At 40.8% G+C, this 19151-nt stretch overlaps 1 protein-coding gene across 1 annotated transcript in view; it reads right to left on the bottom strand.

Annotated features, from left to right (window-relative positions):
* LOC139337430 (NT-3 growth factor receptor-like) overlaps positions 1–19151 on the bottom strand; it is a 226607-nt gene that overhangs the window by 41723 nt on the left and 165733 nt on the right. The window contains exon 13 of the mRNA XM_070971984.1: positions 14580–14768. Coding sequence (XP_070828085.1) covers positions 14580–14768 — 189 coding nt within the window. The remainder of the gene's footprint in view (positions 1–14579; positions 14769–19151) is intronic.

Here is a 19151-nt window from a genome sequence, read left to right as displayed (position 1 = left end):
AAAGACATGCTGCAACTTATTTTTAGGAAAGTCATCAATGCTCTTAGCACCACTTAATTCACATCCATTGTAAAGGGGTGGAGGCAGAAATCTCAGAGACAAATACCTTGAAATCTGGACAAATAGACACTAGTTAAGATACTTCTATAGTTAAATGAAAGCAGGTGACTGGCTCAGTCCTCAGACCGGCAGCCCTTGCTCTTAATCAACTGGACAAAAATGAATAAATACATAATATTCAAACCTTTTTTTTCACTACACAAGATACTCAAATCCCTTCCATCTTATAACATTTACAGAAAACCCTGAATGATTTGTGAGTAATTGACTGCATTTATATCTGCAATACAAACTGTGTTCTCAAAAAAAAACATTCCTGTTTCTGGGAACAGATGCCCTGAACACAACAAAAATATAAATCTGTGTTTAACTCTTCTGGCTTAAAGTGGAAGAGCTGTGTGACAGTTTAATTTTGATGCACTTGCAATAACCATTTGAACATCCTTTCCTTTTTTTATGCCATTTCATAGCATATGGGTCTGTCTGCAGTAAACAATTTGGTTTGGTTGTTTTTTTAGAATTTGTACCACAAATTTTTCAATACTGAATGAACATTTTTAAAATGTAGAATCTAAAAATGAAGAGTCCAAGCGTTTCACAAAAAAGACTGGACCAGGTGAGAAGGTTGAGGATGTTGATGTCAGCGGAACTGGGGTTGCAGGTAGCAATAGGGGTCAGTCAGGTAGGAGGGGGCTAGGTTGTGGAGGGCTTTGCACATGACGATTCTTTGTTGCATGGGGAGCTGTGTGGGGGCAGTGTTTATGCAGCTGAGAAGGAGAGGGAAGGGTGAAGACTGACAATGCTTTTAAGATGAAAAAAGGTAGGGTTTTTTGTGTTGTAGTTAACATGGTGTTCGAAGCAGGGGGTTTGATCAAAGATGATGCTAAGGTTATGGATGTGTGTGGAAACAGGAACAGTAGACCCACTTATGAAGAGGGAAAATCATGGCAGGATTTGATAAGGGATTTGGGGCCTATGATGAGGATTTCAGATTTGTCGCTGCCAGGGTGTGTAATATGAGGCCGCTTTTTGGAGATCTTCTTTTGTTGATGTTTCCAGGATTTCATCAGAAAGAGTTCAGGGGTGTACAAGGGAGCAGTATGAGTGAAAGAGACACTTATGATTTTGAGGGCAAGTTGATTGAGACAGGAGGACAGTGTGTTATTGGAGAGGTAGACCAAGTCTGTGGTGGAGGGGCTCAGAGAGGGGGTGACGGCGGATAATTTTAAGTCAGGCAGGCAGACAGGGATGAGGGAAAGATGGACTTGATATCATGGAAAATGATGATGTGTTTGGTGTGTTTAGATTCTGGGATAGGGATGTCAATGTCCATGATAATACAATAACTCAGTGGTCAGCGACAGTGAGGTGGCTGATTGTGATAATAGTGGAGCAGACCAGGTCATGGGTGTGCCCAGGGTTATGGATGGGGACACTGATGTGCTAAGAGACATCAAAGCATTTTAGCGTGTCCGGAAATTCTGTGGGTATTTTGCAGTCTGTAGAGTCAAAGTGGATGGTGAAACCACCAGGAGCAGGATGGAAGGGGAAGTGGAGCAGAGCTGCGTAAGAAATTCAGATAGGCCAGAGAGAAAAGCATGGTTAAGTCTGAATGAGTGGCAGATGATTGCAATGACCAGGGGTTTAAGAACAGAGTTTGAAAGCACAGGAAAAACCACAACACATCACATCAGCCAGCAAGCTGATTGATGTAGCCTTGCAGGCCCAAGGAACCCCAGGCGCCATCACAATGCGTGGCCGCCAAGCGAACAAGGCAGCATCAATGCACTGGGGCAAGGGGAGTCCTGCTAGGACAACCTGCACCTGAACTGGAAACAAAACAGCGGTGAAAACAGGGAAGAGGCGATCTTGACTGGGCGCGTTAGCTAGCAATCTGGTCAATGCAGGGCCATGGATCCAAGTAGACGTGACTCCCGCAGTTGCAGAAACTGGCATGGCACTGGAACAGGCTTGAGCGCTAACCACACCAAGACAGGGGACTAAGCCAGGGGGACACATTACAGAGGCAGCAGCGGAGATCACCTGAGGATCCAGCCCAGGTGAGGTAGCCAGGAAGAGCCGACAGCAGCCGGCATCAGGTGGGCAAACACAGTAATAGTGTACATGGTATTATACACAGAGTAAGGGTAGCCACAGTGCTTTGGTGGTTGAAAAAGTATCCAATCAAAAAGATTGGAAACACTGACATTTGGACATCAAAAAATGGACTGGTGCAACCAAATCATGCCAGTGTCCTCCAGGTGCTTTGGTGATGAATGCTGCTGGTCATTAGTGGGTTTTTTTTAGGTCATTGTGTAATGAGTGATACTGTTGAGAGGCAAATGTTGGCAGTGTTATAGCTCCTGAGAGGTGTGTGAAGTGTTTTGGTTCCATTAGTGCATTTTGGATGTGCAATTAACTGTTGTGCTGAGCATGTATGTCAGTAAAAAGAACTGTGTGAGGAGTTTTGAAAAAGTCAACTCAGCACAGAGAAATGTGGAATAAAAACTGTAAAATCTCATTTTCAGAGGCTTGGAATAGCTCATGCTGTATGTGATATTTTAAACCATGGAGTGTGTATTCACCTTACTGCTCACCCTGAGACCAAGGGGATATTATATAAATAACTGGGGTGCAAGGTTGGATATCTAATTTATTTCTATCTGTGTGTGTGTTTGTCATTTTTTGTCATTGTGTGTGAATGCATCTGTCTCTTTAATCACACTGGCATGAACACGTACTGCATGTTCATGTCTGTGTGTATGTGTGAGAGAGACTGATTGGAGTCCTCAGAGTATACCTAAGTCAGAGCGAGTCTGTGTGTGTGTGTGTGTACCATGCAGGCTAATTAGTGCAGTTACAAATAGCCAGGGTTAATGTTGTCATTAACACAGAGAGAGAGGGGGCATTCACCTGTCAGCAATAATATACACACACAAATATCACCACACTTTGTGTGTGTGCGCCAGCAAGTGTGTCGATTGTGTGTGTGATAACAATACTGTAAGAATGTGCCTTAATTTGCACCATCTTGTATATGTGAGAATTATCCTGTCTATATGCCACGCTTCCATGATAACTATCATCCTGGTGTCTCATTTGTCTATCAGACGGATTTCTGCATAAAATCAGCAGTCTACTGTGGATCTGATGTCCTTCTAATCAAAACACTACTTATACATTTCCACACAAATGCATTAAGAAGCTTGTGCTATTGGGATGAACAGTATTGTATTTGCCTCTTTACAACCCCCACAGGGCCTTATTATGATCTGAATACTTTCCAAACTTGAGCAACGTGTCAACTAAAATGAGGACACGTTCACGATCTTCAGACTGGGCTTCAGCAACTCATCTGGGCGACAAAGCCGAAAAGAACAGAAGCTGGCCCACAAATGAATGTTTTGTATGGGTTCCTGAGTGAGCCAAGCCTTATAAATGTCATGGTAACTTAGGAAGCAATTCAGCCTTCAGTGCTGTGAATATTTTGGCATGCAGTTAATGCGCCAGTAATAATTTTGTTTTTAACTGATGGCATTTGCCATTGGTGCTCTTCATCATTGTTTTGGAGGGAAGAAATAATGGTCGAATCAAATTTAAAAGTACGATATTTAAGCGGTGCGCAATTGTTCATGCTGATGTCAACGTTTCATGTGGATTTCGAAAAATAAATATTGAATACTTGGAAAAGTAACTAACATATTTAAAGAAACAGAATTTGGTGTGGTGGTAGAATGGATGTTTAATTGGGTTAGCACCTGCCAAAAAATGGTCTTGCATGAGGCCCAATGTCAATGGATGCATGTGCTTGGCGGGAATGTTTAGGTATCCCAAGGAAAACCCGCAATCCATTTAACCCAAAAAGAGGTGGCTTCTCTGACTGTGAACTCCATGAACATGACTAATTCAAGGAGGAAATGATGGCTGCAGACCCACTAGCCTGCTCATTATTGATTAACTGAACAACTGCTGGTTTAAGACTCCTGTCATGAGCTTCTCTACTGTCACCTGTGCTCAGATTCATGGATGAACACCATGTATCACGTCGATCCACTGCACAAAGAGCTGCTGACATACCACAGGAGATTTTCTGCATTAATACATTTGACAGCTTCATCAAGACAAAAGAACATGTCTGCACCATTGACTGATGCTCTCAAGGTGATTTTGACTTTGTTGCCTTGTTGAAAAGCCTTTTCATTCTCTGGTTGGCTGCGTTTCTGACATCTGGAGGTCACCTTTTCTATATAACTGGTGTCAGGGTGGAGCTTGTTGGAGGATATCTGACCTTCATGTCTTACTAAATGGCCTCTAACACACTCCATTAGCTGCTTGTGTTGCTCTTCCTCCAAAACATTTTGTGTTGTTTTCTTGGGCATGGTGTTGGGTTGTTTTGTGGAGCAGCTCAAAATGTACTCTGAACACTCAAACTGAGAGATGTACACTTCTGTTTACTCCCCAAAACCCAACACTCCATGTTCTTCCTGCATCAACAGCAGCACCCCAGCATGTAACAACCAGTGCTGGTCCAGTTCCACACATCCATCACTGAAAACTACCATAATCCATTACAGTTAGTTGGGCATTTCTTCCTGCAGTGTGTCCACTACAGCTCTGAAGGTAAAGATGTGCAGAGTGGCAGAGCAGAGAAGAAGCTCATTGACTGTCAGCTCCAACCGCGCCACCCCCCAACATACTGTGAGACATCCAACACTGTCTCTGAAAGATGCTGGTGCTGCATCATAAGCAACTCTGTAACCATTGGCATGCATTCATATCAATCAAAACCCCACGCTTCATCTCTCTTTCAGGTAGGCATACACACCACAGCTATTTAGTCTTGTGATGCTGTTTTTTCATCTTTTATTCATACCATATAAGCTGTATAGCTCTATGTAGCTGCACTGTGAAGCCTGAAAATTCTGAGTAGAGTTTCTAAATTTACATTAAATTCTCACATCAAGTCTCTGTGACATGTGAAGTATCAGCCTTCCTGGTCCAATGAGTGGACTGAGCACGGGTGCTTTGCACAAATGTTAATATTTGTCAAAGTAAACTGAGACCACATTGATGGAGCAAATCCCTACTTACTTTGGTACTGCCACAGCAAATATTTGATGTTTAGATTGCATCATGTAGAACTTTCAAGAAATACAAGGACCTGGTACAATGTACCTTGCATGCCAGAGTATACAACTGAATCCTTTCAAAAATGGTTTCTCCCTAAATTCAGAGATGTCTGACAGTCCAACCTTGTAATAAAACCTTGCAAATTCAGGAAAACGATTAAAAAAGAAGCCTTTGAATAGTTGTCAGTCTTATGTTTTTGACTGCTGAGTGAAAGCAGAAAACAAGCCTCCAGTAGTCCAGAGAGGCCAAAACTAATCCAAAACACTGTTAATATTTAATTATGAGGTTAAGACTGTGCTTTGGGTGACACATATTCTGTTATACCCCTATGTAACACTACTAAAATGTAGTAATTAGTTTGGGTCTCAAGATGAACAACAAATTGTATTCAGCTCAGGTCCCTATAGGACAACAGCAGAAGCATGTTTTATGAGTCTGGGGCAAGGTTATAATAGTATTGAACTTTCAATTAGTTTTCATTCTATTTCAGTTTCGACTTTCAAATTTCATTCTTGTTTTTGTTTTACAGTAGTTTGTGTTCGGGCCAGATAATGTGTTACAACTAAGTTTGTGGCTACAAACACATTTGGAGGACTGTGTCAGAATAGTCATAATGCTTTGATAGGGGAACTCCTTCACTACCATTGGAAATGGAAGCATATAGGGATTGGACAAAGTGCACTGGACCTTGAGTGTTAGGCCCACATCTTTACAGAGACCTGGCTCCATTACAACATCTTGGATGTGTTAAGGCGCCAAATATATTACCAACCAGAGAACTCAGTTTTTGCTCCTGCTTTAAATTCTCCTGGATGCAAATACAAAAAATGCAGTCCTAAATGCTTCTAATTCAAATATTGTATAAATGTTTTATGCATGTGAAGCAGGAAGGGCCGACAACTCTCATTTCACTGTGCAGCCTTGTGTTGCAAAATGACAACAGAACAACCTTACACCTAAAAAACTAAACACTGAATCAATTTAGGTGCATTTCTCTTTAATTTTAATTAGTCAGGCAATACCAGGAAATACCATTACATTTTAGTTTTAGTTTCTTTTAAAGGGCATTGTTTATATTCAATTTCAGTTCATGACCATTTTATTTTTTCTCATTTACTTTTAGTTTCAGTTTATGATAATGACCCTGGTCTGGCACTGAAAGGGACAGCAACAGTCAAATAAAAAGTTAGTACAAATGAGTAAAATCAAATTTGATATGGAAGTACAAAAGCACAAGTGAGCAGCTATGAGACCTGTTGATTAAGGTAGGTGGGATTAAGAATGGGAACATTATCTTCCTAAATAGCAGGCGAGTTACTTTCATGAATTTATGCCGGAGAAAGTTTGAAACAGAAACGATGATGGCTACAGTTGCACAGGTCACGGTAAGTCAACTTAAAGAAATAACAACTCTGAAATCAACATGTTTATTTGATTGTTGTGACAAAGATGAACTCTCCTTGGCAACAATTACAGCGTCTCTGACGGATGGAAGCGTGTCACTGCGATGGACGTGTCAGGCACTACTGTTCAGTTACAGCAAAACAGAAGAAAAAACAAACCCAACCAGAAATCAGCTCACAAGAACACAGTGTCAGGCTGTAATAATATCTCATTATTAGGCCTGATATTTGCTTCCATTCAGACTCATGATAAAATGAAAAAGAAAAAAACCTCCCCTCATACTTTTTGCTATACATTGTACTATAACCCTCACAGTACAGGGGCTCAATTTCTAACATTTGGTTGAGAAAGATATTTAATAAATGACCATAGCATCATTAAAAAAAGGGTCTTCATCAATTTTTCCACAAATATCTTCTTGTTTGACTGTGATAGGTTAGATTATCATACTGTGTGCACAAACAAATTAGCGAAGGTGCTGGAGAAAAGCCCATGCAGTGTCCACAATGGAGAGGATTCATCCTTTGGAAAGGTCCTAAGCACATTTAATGTTTTTGTGTACAGCTATTATTGTCTTAGGGTGGCAGTAGATGAAAGGTCAGGGTGGGTCACCACAATCATGAGGATTGAGGAGAACTGTTGAAGGAGTCTCACTCACTGGAATGTGCTCATGCCCAGCACAGCACAGTGTGCATTAAACCGAGCCTGAAACTGAGATGTTGTGCAGTGACTGACCTCTAACTTTTAATGGTCTGTAAAAGTCTTCCTAGCTCTTGTTTGTGCTACCTGACTAGTATTTTACCTCACTTGGTTTAGTGCATGGCTGAATGGCTTTAGCAGAGTAGGGGGTGGGCACATATGCAAACATACATCAAAATGCACACAAAACGAAATATGAACAAGTACAGGTATACATTTACAGCAGCAAAGACACAGCAGGGAACACGTCTTTCACTGTGCACTCACACGCAAACCCCCAACACACACACACACACGCACACACGCACAGACACACAAGGGTTAGCTAAATGAATTGACCGTTACGCCACTGGGTTGCAATTAGTGAGACTGTGATGAGCTCTGGGACTCATCCAGCAGCATACATACAGCAGCTATAGAGAGTCCAAGGAAAGGGCAAACGGCAATAAAAGAGGACCTTTCAATTTCATGTCAATAACACTTGAAGTTTTGTTGATTTTTATGCATGATCAGAACATCATGAATTATTGGGGATTATCTTAATCACAAGGTAACACAGGAACTACTGTGCAAAAACTTGAAGGGAGAATGTGTAATAGCATAGCTGTATGTATGCTAGTGGCATGATGTTAAAGTAATGTGACTCTAACACGCTTCGGAATTCAATGTGGTTCCTCCAGTATTGTACTAATGAAAGGTAGATTTCCTATGGCTCTATCTGCATCGGCATTACAAAATATAAAACCAGATTAAAGGCTCCAGTGGAAAAACAATGATACAGATTGTTTACGCAGTTTTGTTTTTTTTCTGAAGTTTGATAGTTTGATGCTTTTTTTTTTCAGTCCCTTTAAAATGAGTGTGTATTGCACTCCTTGGAGTGTGTCACATGGGCTGTGATGTCACCCACTGATCCCTTTCTGCTGACAAACTTGTCTTATTTCAGATAACATGCCTCTTTAAGAAAAAGGATTTCACAGTTTTTGATTTTTCCGCCTCAAAGCACAAAGACAGCCCGTCAGCTGTCTCGTTGACTGTCATGTTATTTTACCTGTCACAGTTTTAGGCTAAAACACAAACATGGCGGCTTTTGAAACTGTAACTGTATCCACACAAAACACATCGACGTCTTCAGCAAGGTCTTAGGACGCTGACACTGAAGTCATTTCACTGATATGACCACCACTTTTTCAATGCTGGTGACTCGGCACTTTCAGACCAAAGTACAAACAGCTGATGTTGATTAGCTGATTAGCCTCCATCAGTTTGTTCCTCTGTTCTCATTGGTGGATTGCTGTTAAGCTGTTGAGACCCCCGTTCTCTTTAACAGTGATGATTCAGGTTTAATCCGCAGTGCCTCTCTCTCTCTTACGCGCACACAACGGGAGGATATTTATGCTTCTCTTCAACTTTCATTCTACCTTTTATGCGGTTTAAAATATTAACCTGTTTTCAAAATTTCTCTTTCACTCTGTCTCAGTCTCTTTCTCCCCTCCTCTGTTCTGATTGGTGGATTGATGGTAAGCTATTTTTGGCATACCACCTGTCTTTTTTAACTGTGAAGAGCCTTCAGGTGTCTCAGGTTTAATTCACAATTCATACCTCTGTCTGTCTCTCACATCCCACATTTGACAGTCTGTTGTGCGCTGTGCTCACTTAAATCAGGCTCAGTCTAACTCCTTTAAAGCATCTGCATACAATAAAAGCTGTTATCTTAAAAAGGTAATTTTCTATATGATTTAATAGGACAGAACTGAGGGCTCTTCCACACCTATTTCAGACTTATAGATTTTAGTGTACCATCCAATTATATGCAAGATCCATCCATAACTATATTTCTGGCTGCACTGCTGATTGAGCCTAATCCTGAGTTTTTGCTGAATCATCTACTATCATTATTCTGTATGATGATTGGGTTGGTTTTAATGTTGACACTGGGCTGGCTCCTTCTCTGTTATGGTCATGATGGTAGTGAAGGTGAAACTGCATTACATTCATCAAAATCAGACAGGTGGCACAACTGCTCTTTAGTATACTGTGTATTTTCTTTTAGGGTCATGAAAAGAGGTGTGTGACTTGTCTGGATGGTATTGAAGTGCGAGTGCTGTTTAGGAGTTGGAGACACAATACATCAAAGTCCAACACTTATGACCTTTGGACAATGCAGCCTCCATCTTTATTTCAAGTGTTTCCAGTTGTTGAGGAGCATGCTGTCAGTGCAGTCCTGTCTCTGTCTGAATTGACTGATTAATTAACTGAAATTAATTGATTTAGCTGTGATTTGGAGATAATAATGAAATAGAATAAAACATAAAAATATTCTTGCCTCATAATGTAAGATCATATAGTCTATGTGATAAATATTAAACAAATAGGCAGAATCAAATTGGTGTAAAAACAAAAAAAAAGGCCAACAGGAAATTCTGTTCTTTGTGTGTTCGAGTGTGTGTGGGGATGTGCATGTGTACTATCGAGTCATGAGCTCACATGATGAAGATGTTGATGGGTTTATGATCACAGACACACAAGGTTGAAATATGGTTGAAATACAATTGACACACACACACACACACACACACACACACACACACACACACACACACACACACACACACACACACACACACACACACACACACACAAATGGGAATATGGGAATATATAATGGTGATAATCACACAAGGTGACTCTTATGACGGATCAGGATTACCATTGGCAACGACATCAGCATTTGAGCGTGTGCAGTGAAGACGGGGTATTGTTCTCGCTTTGTGTATGCACGTTCGTGTGTGTGTGTGCATATGTGTGTATTGTCTCCCAGGGGACTTGCTGAGATTTATGTGGCTGTAAAGACAAGAAGTGATTCGCTCCGCTGCTGGCAGAATACTATCTGTGTTCAGTGGAGACACAGCGAGGGGAGAGAGACGACTCGGATAACAGAGATGGAGCATGTGCAGGGCCCAAGCCCACTTAAAATGGTGGCTGAGACCACATGCTCCTTTGTTGTACAGACAAAAGAGAGCTATTAAACTCAGCTTCCCAGGATCTTTTACCTTTTCCCACCTGTGTGAATGCTCAGCCATGCCTATGCACTCCATACACCATCTCATCATTAAAACTGGTGGACAGATTCAAAGCAGTGTCTCTGTGTGATGCCCTAACTTGCTGTTGAGAGACATTCTGCTGTTATGCTGCATATGCTAAAACAGAAACCCTCCTAACCAAACAAAGGAACAAAGACCATGTTTTCCTTACCTCACCATTTGGCCCTGGTGCACTAAGACTGACTTAGCTTTGTTCAGCACTTGGGTACAATGGATTCTCTTTTTAAAGTCTTCATGGCTTCATGGCGAATCCCCGATGAGGCTGGATCACTTAATCGTTTCTCCCTCTTTAAGGGTGGTGCATCGAGGAACTTTAATGTGAATTAAAGTATATGATTCGATAACAGTTTTGATTACCTCTAGTAGCCCAAACTGATCTAATGAGATGTCACAAGAAAAAGCTGTGAGAGCAGGAGCAGGTTGCCAGCCTCAGCTCCTACAGCTCTGATGGGTCTTTTACAGACCTACTATGGTGAAGACTCATGGGAAATTAAGTGGTTGAATATCAGAAAAAATAATCATTTTATTTTTGTTAAAGTGACAGGGTGCTCATACTTAACTGTAGATGCCCTTTTAACAGGTGAAAGAAAGCTTCTAAGAGAAAATACAACGTCAGGCATAAGCTAGTGGAGCAAACATAAGGAGGGGACCGGACTTTCTGTTGGTCAAAGGGGCGTTTCCCAAATACCTGCCTAAAAATATCCAGAAATTCATATCAGTGCCACAGCACAGCCAGCCAATCAGTCTAACATGTCAAGAAATAGAGCCGTGACATGAGTTGTAAGTTGTAAACAAACCGATGGTCAACAGTTGATCCAGATTATCTCAGACGAACTGAAAGTGCTGACTGTAAGTGTTTGTGTGTGAGAAAGCCTGTGGTTTGCTTTGTACATTAAATCCATCCCTACGCAGGTGACAGGCATGAAACTTGGCACTTATTAACACACAGATGCACTTTGCTGCTGCAGGCGAATCGCCTCGCCACAGTAACTGTGGGATGAGTTGTAGGTGCCAGAGGTATCTTCCACGCTCCAAATTTCCATTTCAAAGTTTTCTTTGCTCATTGTCCCTCAGCATCGAAACACAAGAGTCTCCTGGAAATTTTAATGAGTGGTTTATGCACAAGGCATCAGTTTGAATTATTTCAGCTTTGTCTCCGAAAATGCTTTTTCTGTCAGTTTGGAAGCAGGAGCCGTTCAGAGGTGCAAATCAGAGCTGCAGCAAACTAATAACACTTCATCATAGCATTGAAAAGACAGCACATCACATCATATTAGCTAAATTCATCCCAAATTGTCCCAGAACCCAAAAAGGAACTGATTCAAGCTGCCAGATATTTAATCAGATTTCTTCAAGGCCTAATCTTTAGCTTCAGCTTGCCATTAGTGGAGCACAAAACAGAATTTCACGCTGTATAAATTCTTCTTGAAAGTTTCTTGCTGAAATGAACTGCAGAAGTCAAAGTTGACTTGTCTCCTTCAATTTTTATGGCCACATGTTTGCACCTTTGAGAGGCAGATATCTTCTAACACAGTTGTTCACTTTTGCAGCAACGATTCAACCAGGGGAGTTCACGGCCATCCAAGCCTTTAAGTGCTCCTGATTCACCCACAGTGTGACATTATGCATGCAGAAAATGAAAGGCTGACTTTTACTTTAGCCCAAATAACTCTTCTTACATCACTGTGATAGCATGTATGTACTTTGAACAAAACCCACTGACTGAGCGCTCTATTCAACTGAACTAAACTCAGTGTAATATATCACTGTCTAACATGATACGCCGAGCAGTTAAAACCGGGCCCCTGAGCCACTTTATGTCTTTGTTTTAATGACATGGAGACGTAGTATGAGCTGTAACATGCATGATCATGAACACGAGTTCTGAACAGAAGATTAGCTGGCAAAAGGTTGTGATCATAAAGTGACAAATATTTCAATCAAAACTACACTCATTAAAAATTGGTTATATCTTATATTATACAGAGATATTAACATATCTACTGTACACATCTCAGTAACCATCTCACTATGCAAATGTACACACGCCCTGTCTCCAGTTGTGTCTTTGTCTTCACCTAATCTTTTCTGGTGGAAAGCAGATTTCTCTGACCTTTTCTGCACAGAGAAAGCTATTTGAATTTAAAATGGTGCAGTCTGTTGTGACAGTTTATAGTTGATAGTTCTGTTTTCTGCTGAAAGAAAATTAGCTTTATTATTAAGTGCACCTATGGAAAAAACGATCTGGCTCAGTCCATGTTCACTGTGGCTTATTATAAACAAACCAAGGGGTCTAAAGAAGAACTCACATGGACTGACAGGTCGGTTTATTGAACAGCTTTGGGAACAGTCATCAGCATCATCAGCACTACATGGACCAATGAGGGATATCAAAACAGTCATTTTGTGTTTAGCAAAGCTGGCTGTATTAGTACTATGTTACATAGGTAACATGGGTTATGACAGTTACTGCAGGATTTACTGTGCAGAAGTGGAGGGAAAGGTAGACAAAATGATGTGTCTAACACACAATCCGTGGGCTTTCAGGTGTGAAATAGTAATGAGACTGCACCAATCATCTGGATATACAGTCCGTGGAGACAGAGAACTTATTGAGAGCCTTCATTTCAGCAGGGCTGAATTATTTAAATGAATTGACAAGTTACTGCAGTCACTGCAGTTGCAAGATATAACAGACCCCCAACATTGCAGTTGCTCATTTCTATTTGATTTGATGCCGGGGAATCTTTCCAAAACACAGTGATGTGCTGAATGGAAGCAGAAGTACAGCATTCCAGGTGATATGAAGAGTTTCTCTAGACCTTCAAGATCAACAATGCGCTCATCGATCCACACACCAAAGAGCAACTTCACAGAGACTCCGGCATACCTGGTGTTGTTGGCTGTATTGATGGTACTTGTGAGAATCCAGGCACCTTCTAAAACAAATACCTTTTTTTGTTAACAGGAAAGGCTTCGACTCAATTAATGTTAAGTTAGTGTGTGAGGCAGACATGACTGAGGTGATGGCGCGGTGGTATGGGTCTACCCATGATGCACACATCTCAAGGTGGAGTCCACTGGCACAAGTGTGTGAGGAAGGACAGCTCTTTGGTAAACACACTGTCAGAGCTGGATTTATAAGACAAGTTTCCATTTCTCGAGCTCAAACTTTTCCTTTTCCACCGACAACCTCTCCATCGTCATCTCCACTCTCATGATTATTTCACCAGTAACACAGACTGGAGATGCGGATCTCTTATTCTTTGAGCAGGCACAGTTGCCGTACTTTCAGGAACTATTTGTGCTGCGGAAGGCAGATTTAGATTCTCTGCAAGAGATGTCACTTTGCCAAAATAAAACCTGCTTCATAAATTTGTGTCCTCCACACACACAGTGAAAAGAAGTTTACTGCTATTGCAGTTTATTAGCCTGCAACTTTTTTAAGAGGCCATGTTATCTTTATGACTAGTGTGTGATGAACTTGCATTTAATGTGGAAGAAAAACTGGAGGCCCCTTCAGCCTCAACTAGCTTCTCTTCCGTTAGGCCTATATAGCTGTCACTGGTGTTACAGCGTCTTAGCCTATTAAAAGCTGGTGGCAGGTTGTCTCCAAACACATCCATGATGAAAGTGCCAGAGGGTAAGATTTTAGGACAGGGTCCTCCATTAGTTAGGAGTTTTTTGTAGGCAGGCTGAAGAACAACTTCCTAATCCACCCTCTGTTTCACTGACTGCCACTTGTCTTGTTTTTTTTTAAATTAGCTATGGCATCATTTTGTTTTCATACTAATGTATGCATATACTCACTGTAGAATTCAATAATTTGTCTTGTTTCACAATGTTGAGTAATTTAACTTTAATTTCTTCATCAGCAGTTGTTTTTAATCTACTCATTGGCACTAGAAAGTGTAAGTCTGTCACCATAGCAACCTGAATGGCACGGCACCTATCACTGCATCATAGAATGTGTCAGCATGTGCGTGCATCATCTATACTGGGCGTAGCTGTGCCAAGCAGAAGTTTTAAATGCAACAGGTGTAAATATTGATCACTCCGCTTGATGTAGCTACAGCTACTTTTTTTTGCCCCTGTTTTTCAATAAAATGAATGAATGGTACATAAATACACTACATATTACAACACCTGTACAGTGTGTGGGTCTATCGAGACGTATGTACTTACAGGTGGTGGGTTTGTTACAGTTGTGTCCATGTCTGAAGTACTGTGGGTTTTCTATGACGGGGATCCTGGTCATTCCAATCACCACAGCATCTGAGCCAGCATCCAGCGTACAGGGGCTGATAATACCATGATTCACGTGATGAAGGGGGCTGGCAGAGTCTTCTTCACCGCTTATCACTGCTACTGGTCCTAGAAAGAGAGACAAGGAGAACATGGACTGAATGAATACCTCTTTACTTTCAGAGTCACAGACTGAACACCTGTAGGTTAAACAAATACCAAACTGCGAGGAAACATATGAAATTGTAATTTCGGATCAATTTCTTCATATAAATCCTATTTTGTAATTGAAAAAGGAGGATAGAAGGACGAACAAGGGGAGGGGTGGGAGGCAGGAGGAAAGAGAAATAAAAAGAGTTTGATTTTAATGTACAACTGACAGCCAATCAGCGGCAATACCATCAATCAACAAACCAGCATCTAAGCAGCTAGTTCATCAGTTGACCAGCCAATCATCTACACAGCCAGACTCTCAGTCAACCAGTGAATTATGCTCTCACTAATGCAGTCAATTATTCAGTGAGTCAGCAAAGCTGCTGGGAAGTTAGTCATGTATTCTGTCAATCAGCTAGTCAACTAGTCAGGGTCATACAGCATTCAGACCTCACCCAATATTTGTACCATTAAATTGAAGATTTTAATCAGAATTTAACACAAGATGAGAAATACAATGTCATTCAGAGTAATGTATCAATGGAGTTAAGTCAATATTCATTTCAGTCTTGAAAGCATATTACTGCTATGCATCACATACCTAAGGAACCAATCCCATTTGTTCATGGAAAACTTCTAAATATGTATTTCTGATGAGTTTTAAGGGGCTTCATTAATAACAAGAGAAGAACTTTCAGTAAAAATTGGGGTGCAAGCAGAAAAGGGTTCTGAAGCTAATGCAGAGGATTAGGGCTGTGGACACGATACAGCAGAAGAAGCAGAAAAAAGGTGTTTCAGGAAGTCTGGCTTTTTATGGAGCCAGGGTTTTATTTTTATAGTATTGGTCATCATTCTTATCAGTTCGCATGCTGCATCCCCAGGTCTCAGCAATAACGTGTGAGTTGAGTCTTATCGATAGGAAGGATGGCAAACACGATGAAAATCTGAATTAGCCTTTAAAAGGAGAAGAAATAGTTTAGAGTTAGTTGTCAAGGAAGAGTTTGAAGAAACTTTTGAGGTAGATTAAGAGCTTTACAGGTAGAGGAAGAGCTTTAGTGGTACATTAGTGGTTTGAGGGGCAGAGGATGAGGTTCAGAGATACGGGAGGTGGTTTAAAGGTGAAACTAGAGCTTCAGAAGCAAAGCGGGAGTTCGGACAACTATTGGAGAGGAAGCAACTGCTGGGATGGAGATGATTTCCGCAGATGTGGAGCACACTACATCACAGCATGCACTTTAACTGCAAAATCACTCATACGTATTCATGAGGTGGCAGGATCTGATGTTAAACACACTTCACTTTTATCAAAGCACGCAGTCATAACCAAACACCTGGAATATCAGGTTTTCGTGTCAGTAAATAAATGAGAAAAGCAGCACCAATGCAAGATGTCCAAGAAGTGAATTACCGGGATCCATAGCACCATGGATGGATGATCATTTTGGAGCATGATTTCTAATTTCTCTGGAGGGCATTTGTAACATTAATATGTGATGATCATCTTAATGAAGAGTGAGAGACTTCCCAGTAGTTCCTGATCTTTCCAGGAGGGCCCAACTACACACTTCATGTATGGGGACGCAGGTCTTGTGAGCCAATGGGATCAGAGCAAGGTCCCCAGGCATGAGAAACTGTGCAGATTTGAAAATTAATTGGCTCAGGATTTTAAGTGATGTTGGGTGTGACAGAAATAGTCAGCTAGTATTTTTTAACTCCTTCCTGCTCAGGACAAAAAGGCAACAATTACTTCATTAACAAACAGGAAATCATCAGCTACATCGAGCTAATCTTTAACAGGATAATGGCTGAGTAATTCTTAACGTTAGGGCTAAGGTGGGTTTTTCTACACTTTGTTAATGTTAATGCTAATATTGGTTAGAAATGTCTTTATAACAGATCCAGTTAAAGATCTGCCCAGTAATATTTGGACATTTCGGTCTCATGATTCTGTGTGGCTTTTTCTGGATTTTCATCTCACTCACAGCAGATTTTTTTCAAACATACTTTACAGCCGTGTTACTCTCATTGTGAGCAAATCTGACTTAAACTGACTGTAAAACTGAAACATATTTGCCCTCAGACACCTGTGGCATGTTGCGTATGGAGACCCTACTCTCTTCCCATTTACTCACAGGCCTAAGGTCTCCTATCCCTTAGACCCTCTTTGGAACTTTTAGACCAGTAATGGAGAAATGCAACTTAAAAGAAAGACACAAAGCAAAATACCACGGATGTACTAGGAAAAGGTGGAACTTGATCAAACAAGATAAAAATCCCTAAAAATACCATACATTCCTGGTTGTGGTTGTGTGGACACCATGTCTGCATCATCATATTCTGGAGGGAAGCATGTGTATGAAAGGGACAGACTTCCACTTTGGATGCAGAGGTCATGTCCCCCTCACTTTTGAAAATGATAGTATTTTGTAACCTCTATTTTTAGTTGAGTTTGATCTTTTAATTTAAACATCTCTAAACAATGTCCTCTGACTGTCCAGCTGCCAAAATCCACAACGGCTGATGAAGTCATCTTTGTCACTGTAATTATGTGTGCTCACAGCAAGGCTTTATGAGCAGCAGTGAGACTTTTCTGGACATTTTGTGACCTGGGTTTTACCTCCCTCTAATAAGTGGAGCCTAAGACCTGCAGACGACACTGAAGCGCTAAAAAATGACTCCAACCACTCCAACCACTTCATGTTCTTGCCAAAATAATAATAATTTGATGTATGTTCTCATCCACATTTAATATTCTCTCAAAAGATGCTATATTGCACATAAATCAGATAAGGCAGGAAATTGTGCAAAGTATCTGGTCTCAGAGTAAATGTGAGGGTGATTTTAAGTAAAGTTAATGCATTACAGAATTTTACATTACATTTAAATTTTTTTTCCCTACCATTATTGTAGATAATGTAGATCATCTAAATGTGTTATTTACTAGGTTAATACTGTGCGCAAAATAGCACTAACATACCTATATTTTCTCAAAATTAATATCAAACTATAAACGTATAAAAAAAAATTAGATTTAACCTGAAAGAAGAATGGTCTAACATAAATATTTTTGACTTAACAAAACCACAGGAAAACACTGCAAGAATATGAAGGCACTTCAACAAAAAGGTGGATTTTCTTTGCCAGTACACCCCTAGCAGGCCAGGAGCAGTGCTGTGGAGTAGAGCTGTATAAAGCATGGCAGGGAGTCTGCTTTGTAGTCCACATAGTGCAGTCTACTGGGAGCTAAACTCACAGGAGGCCACAGAAGGCAGATAAACAGCATGGACAGGCTGCCATTCCATCACAGAGCTCACACACACACATGGGCACACACACACTTTCACAACAAGAGCTACTTTCAGTCTCAAACCCACTTGAGCTGCATGTCTTGGCCCTGGAAGCCCGACACCAAGTACTGTGGGAACATATTAACTCCATAGAAATGAGCTGGGTGGAAACTGGTCCAAAGCAATAAGACTTGTTCTCACCTGCGGACAGGTCCACAAAGAATTTACTGCCCCTATTATGTCCATGGTTTGGTCCTGTTATGACAGAAGCAACTCTCATTTGTCATTATATACTGTATGGTATTTCGTCTTGTTTGTGATTTACAGTCTAGGTAAGTCTAGGTTATCACTTTCAAGGTCTTGCTATTGTGACTGTTATGGCTTAATGGGATGTCTGAATAGAGCAGAGACATCAATAATCATAATTGTTGCATATATTGTAATTGTTATTAGTAACATCTGTGCTTCACTGACTATGACAAATCTTACGCTGTGAATGTCTGCTGTGAAAAATCTGCTGTCAGTCTAAAATTACTGGACAATATTTATTTTTATTTTCTGCTACGACAGAATGAAATAGATAAAATCTAAGCAGAAATTTGCAGTAGTTGTGACCACATATGCCCGTATGTCCTTGCCTTCAAGAATTCACATGCACAACCTCACAAACACTTGTTCTCCATGGCAAATTTCAGCCTCTTAATTAGAAATCTGTGGTTGCCAGAGGGTGGGCACAGCTTTGTGGACCAATGAACAGATAGATTTTTGGACCCACTGCACCCAATGATGCCTCCTGCAGGGCTGCATGACAAACAAACTGAGCTATGAAAGGGGGCCAGGATGAGCAATGAAAAAGGAACTCTGCAGCCTGTTTGCAGTCCAAGCAGGACTGACCAATCGTGTTTGAGAGGGTTTTGGCTACATGAAGATAAACATGCACAAAAAAAGGAGGAACGCACCAATCTAGGAACCCATTGGCTATCATTTGACAACAAATTAGCTATATATTATTATTATCTTTTTATTATCTACATTCATATGCATATATCTGTTTCTAGAGATTAGTCAAAGT

The sequence above is a fragment of the Chaetodon trifascialis genome, chromosome 10, assembly GCF_039877785.1.
Source record: "Chaetodon trifascialis isolate fChaTrf1 chromosome 10, fChaTrf1.hap1, whole genome shotgun sequence".
NCBI lineage: Eukaryota > Metazoa > Chordata > Actinopteri > Chaetodontiformes > Chaetodontidae > Chaetodon > Chaetodon trifascialis.
The sequence above is the reverse complement of the archived record's forward strand: the minus strand, read 5'-3'. Positions and strand labels throughout refer to the sequence as shown.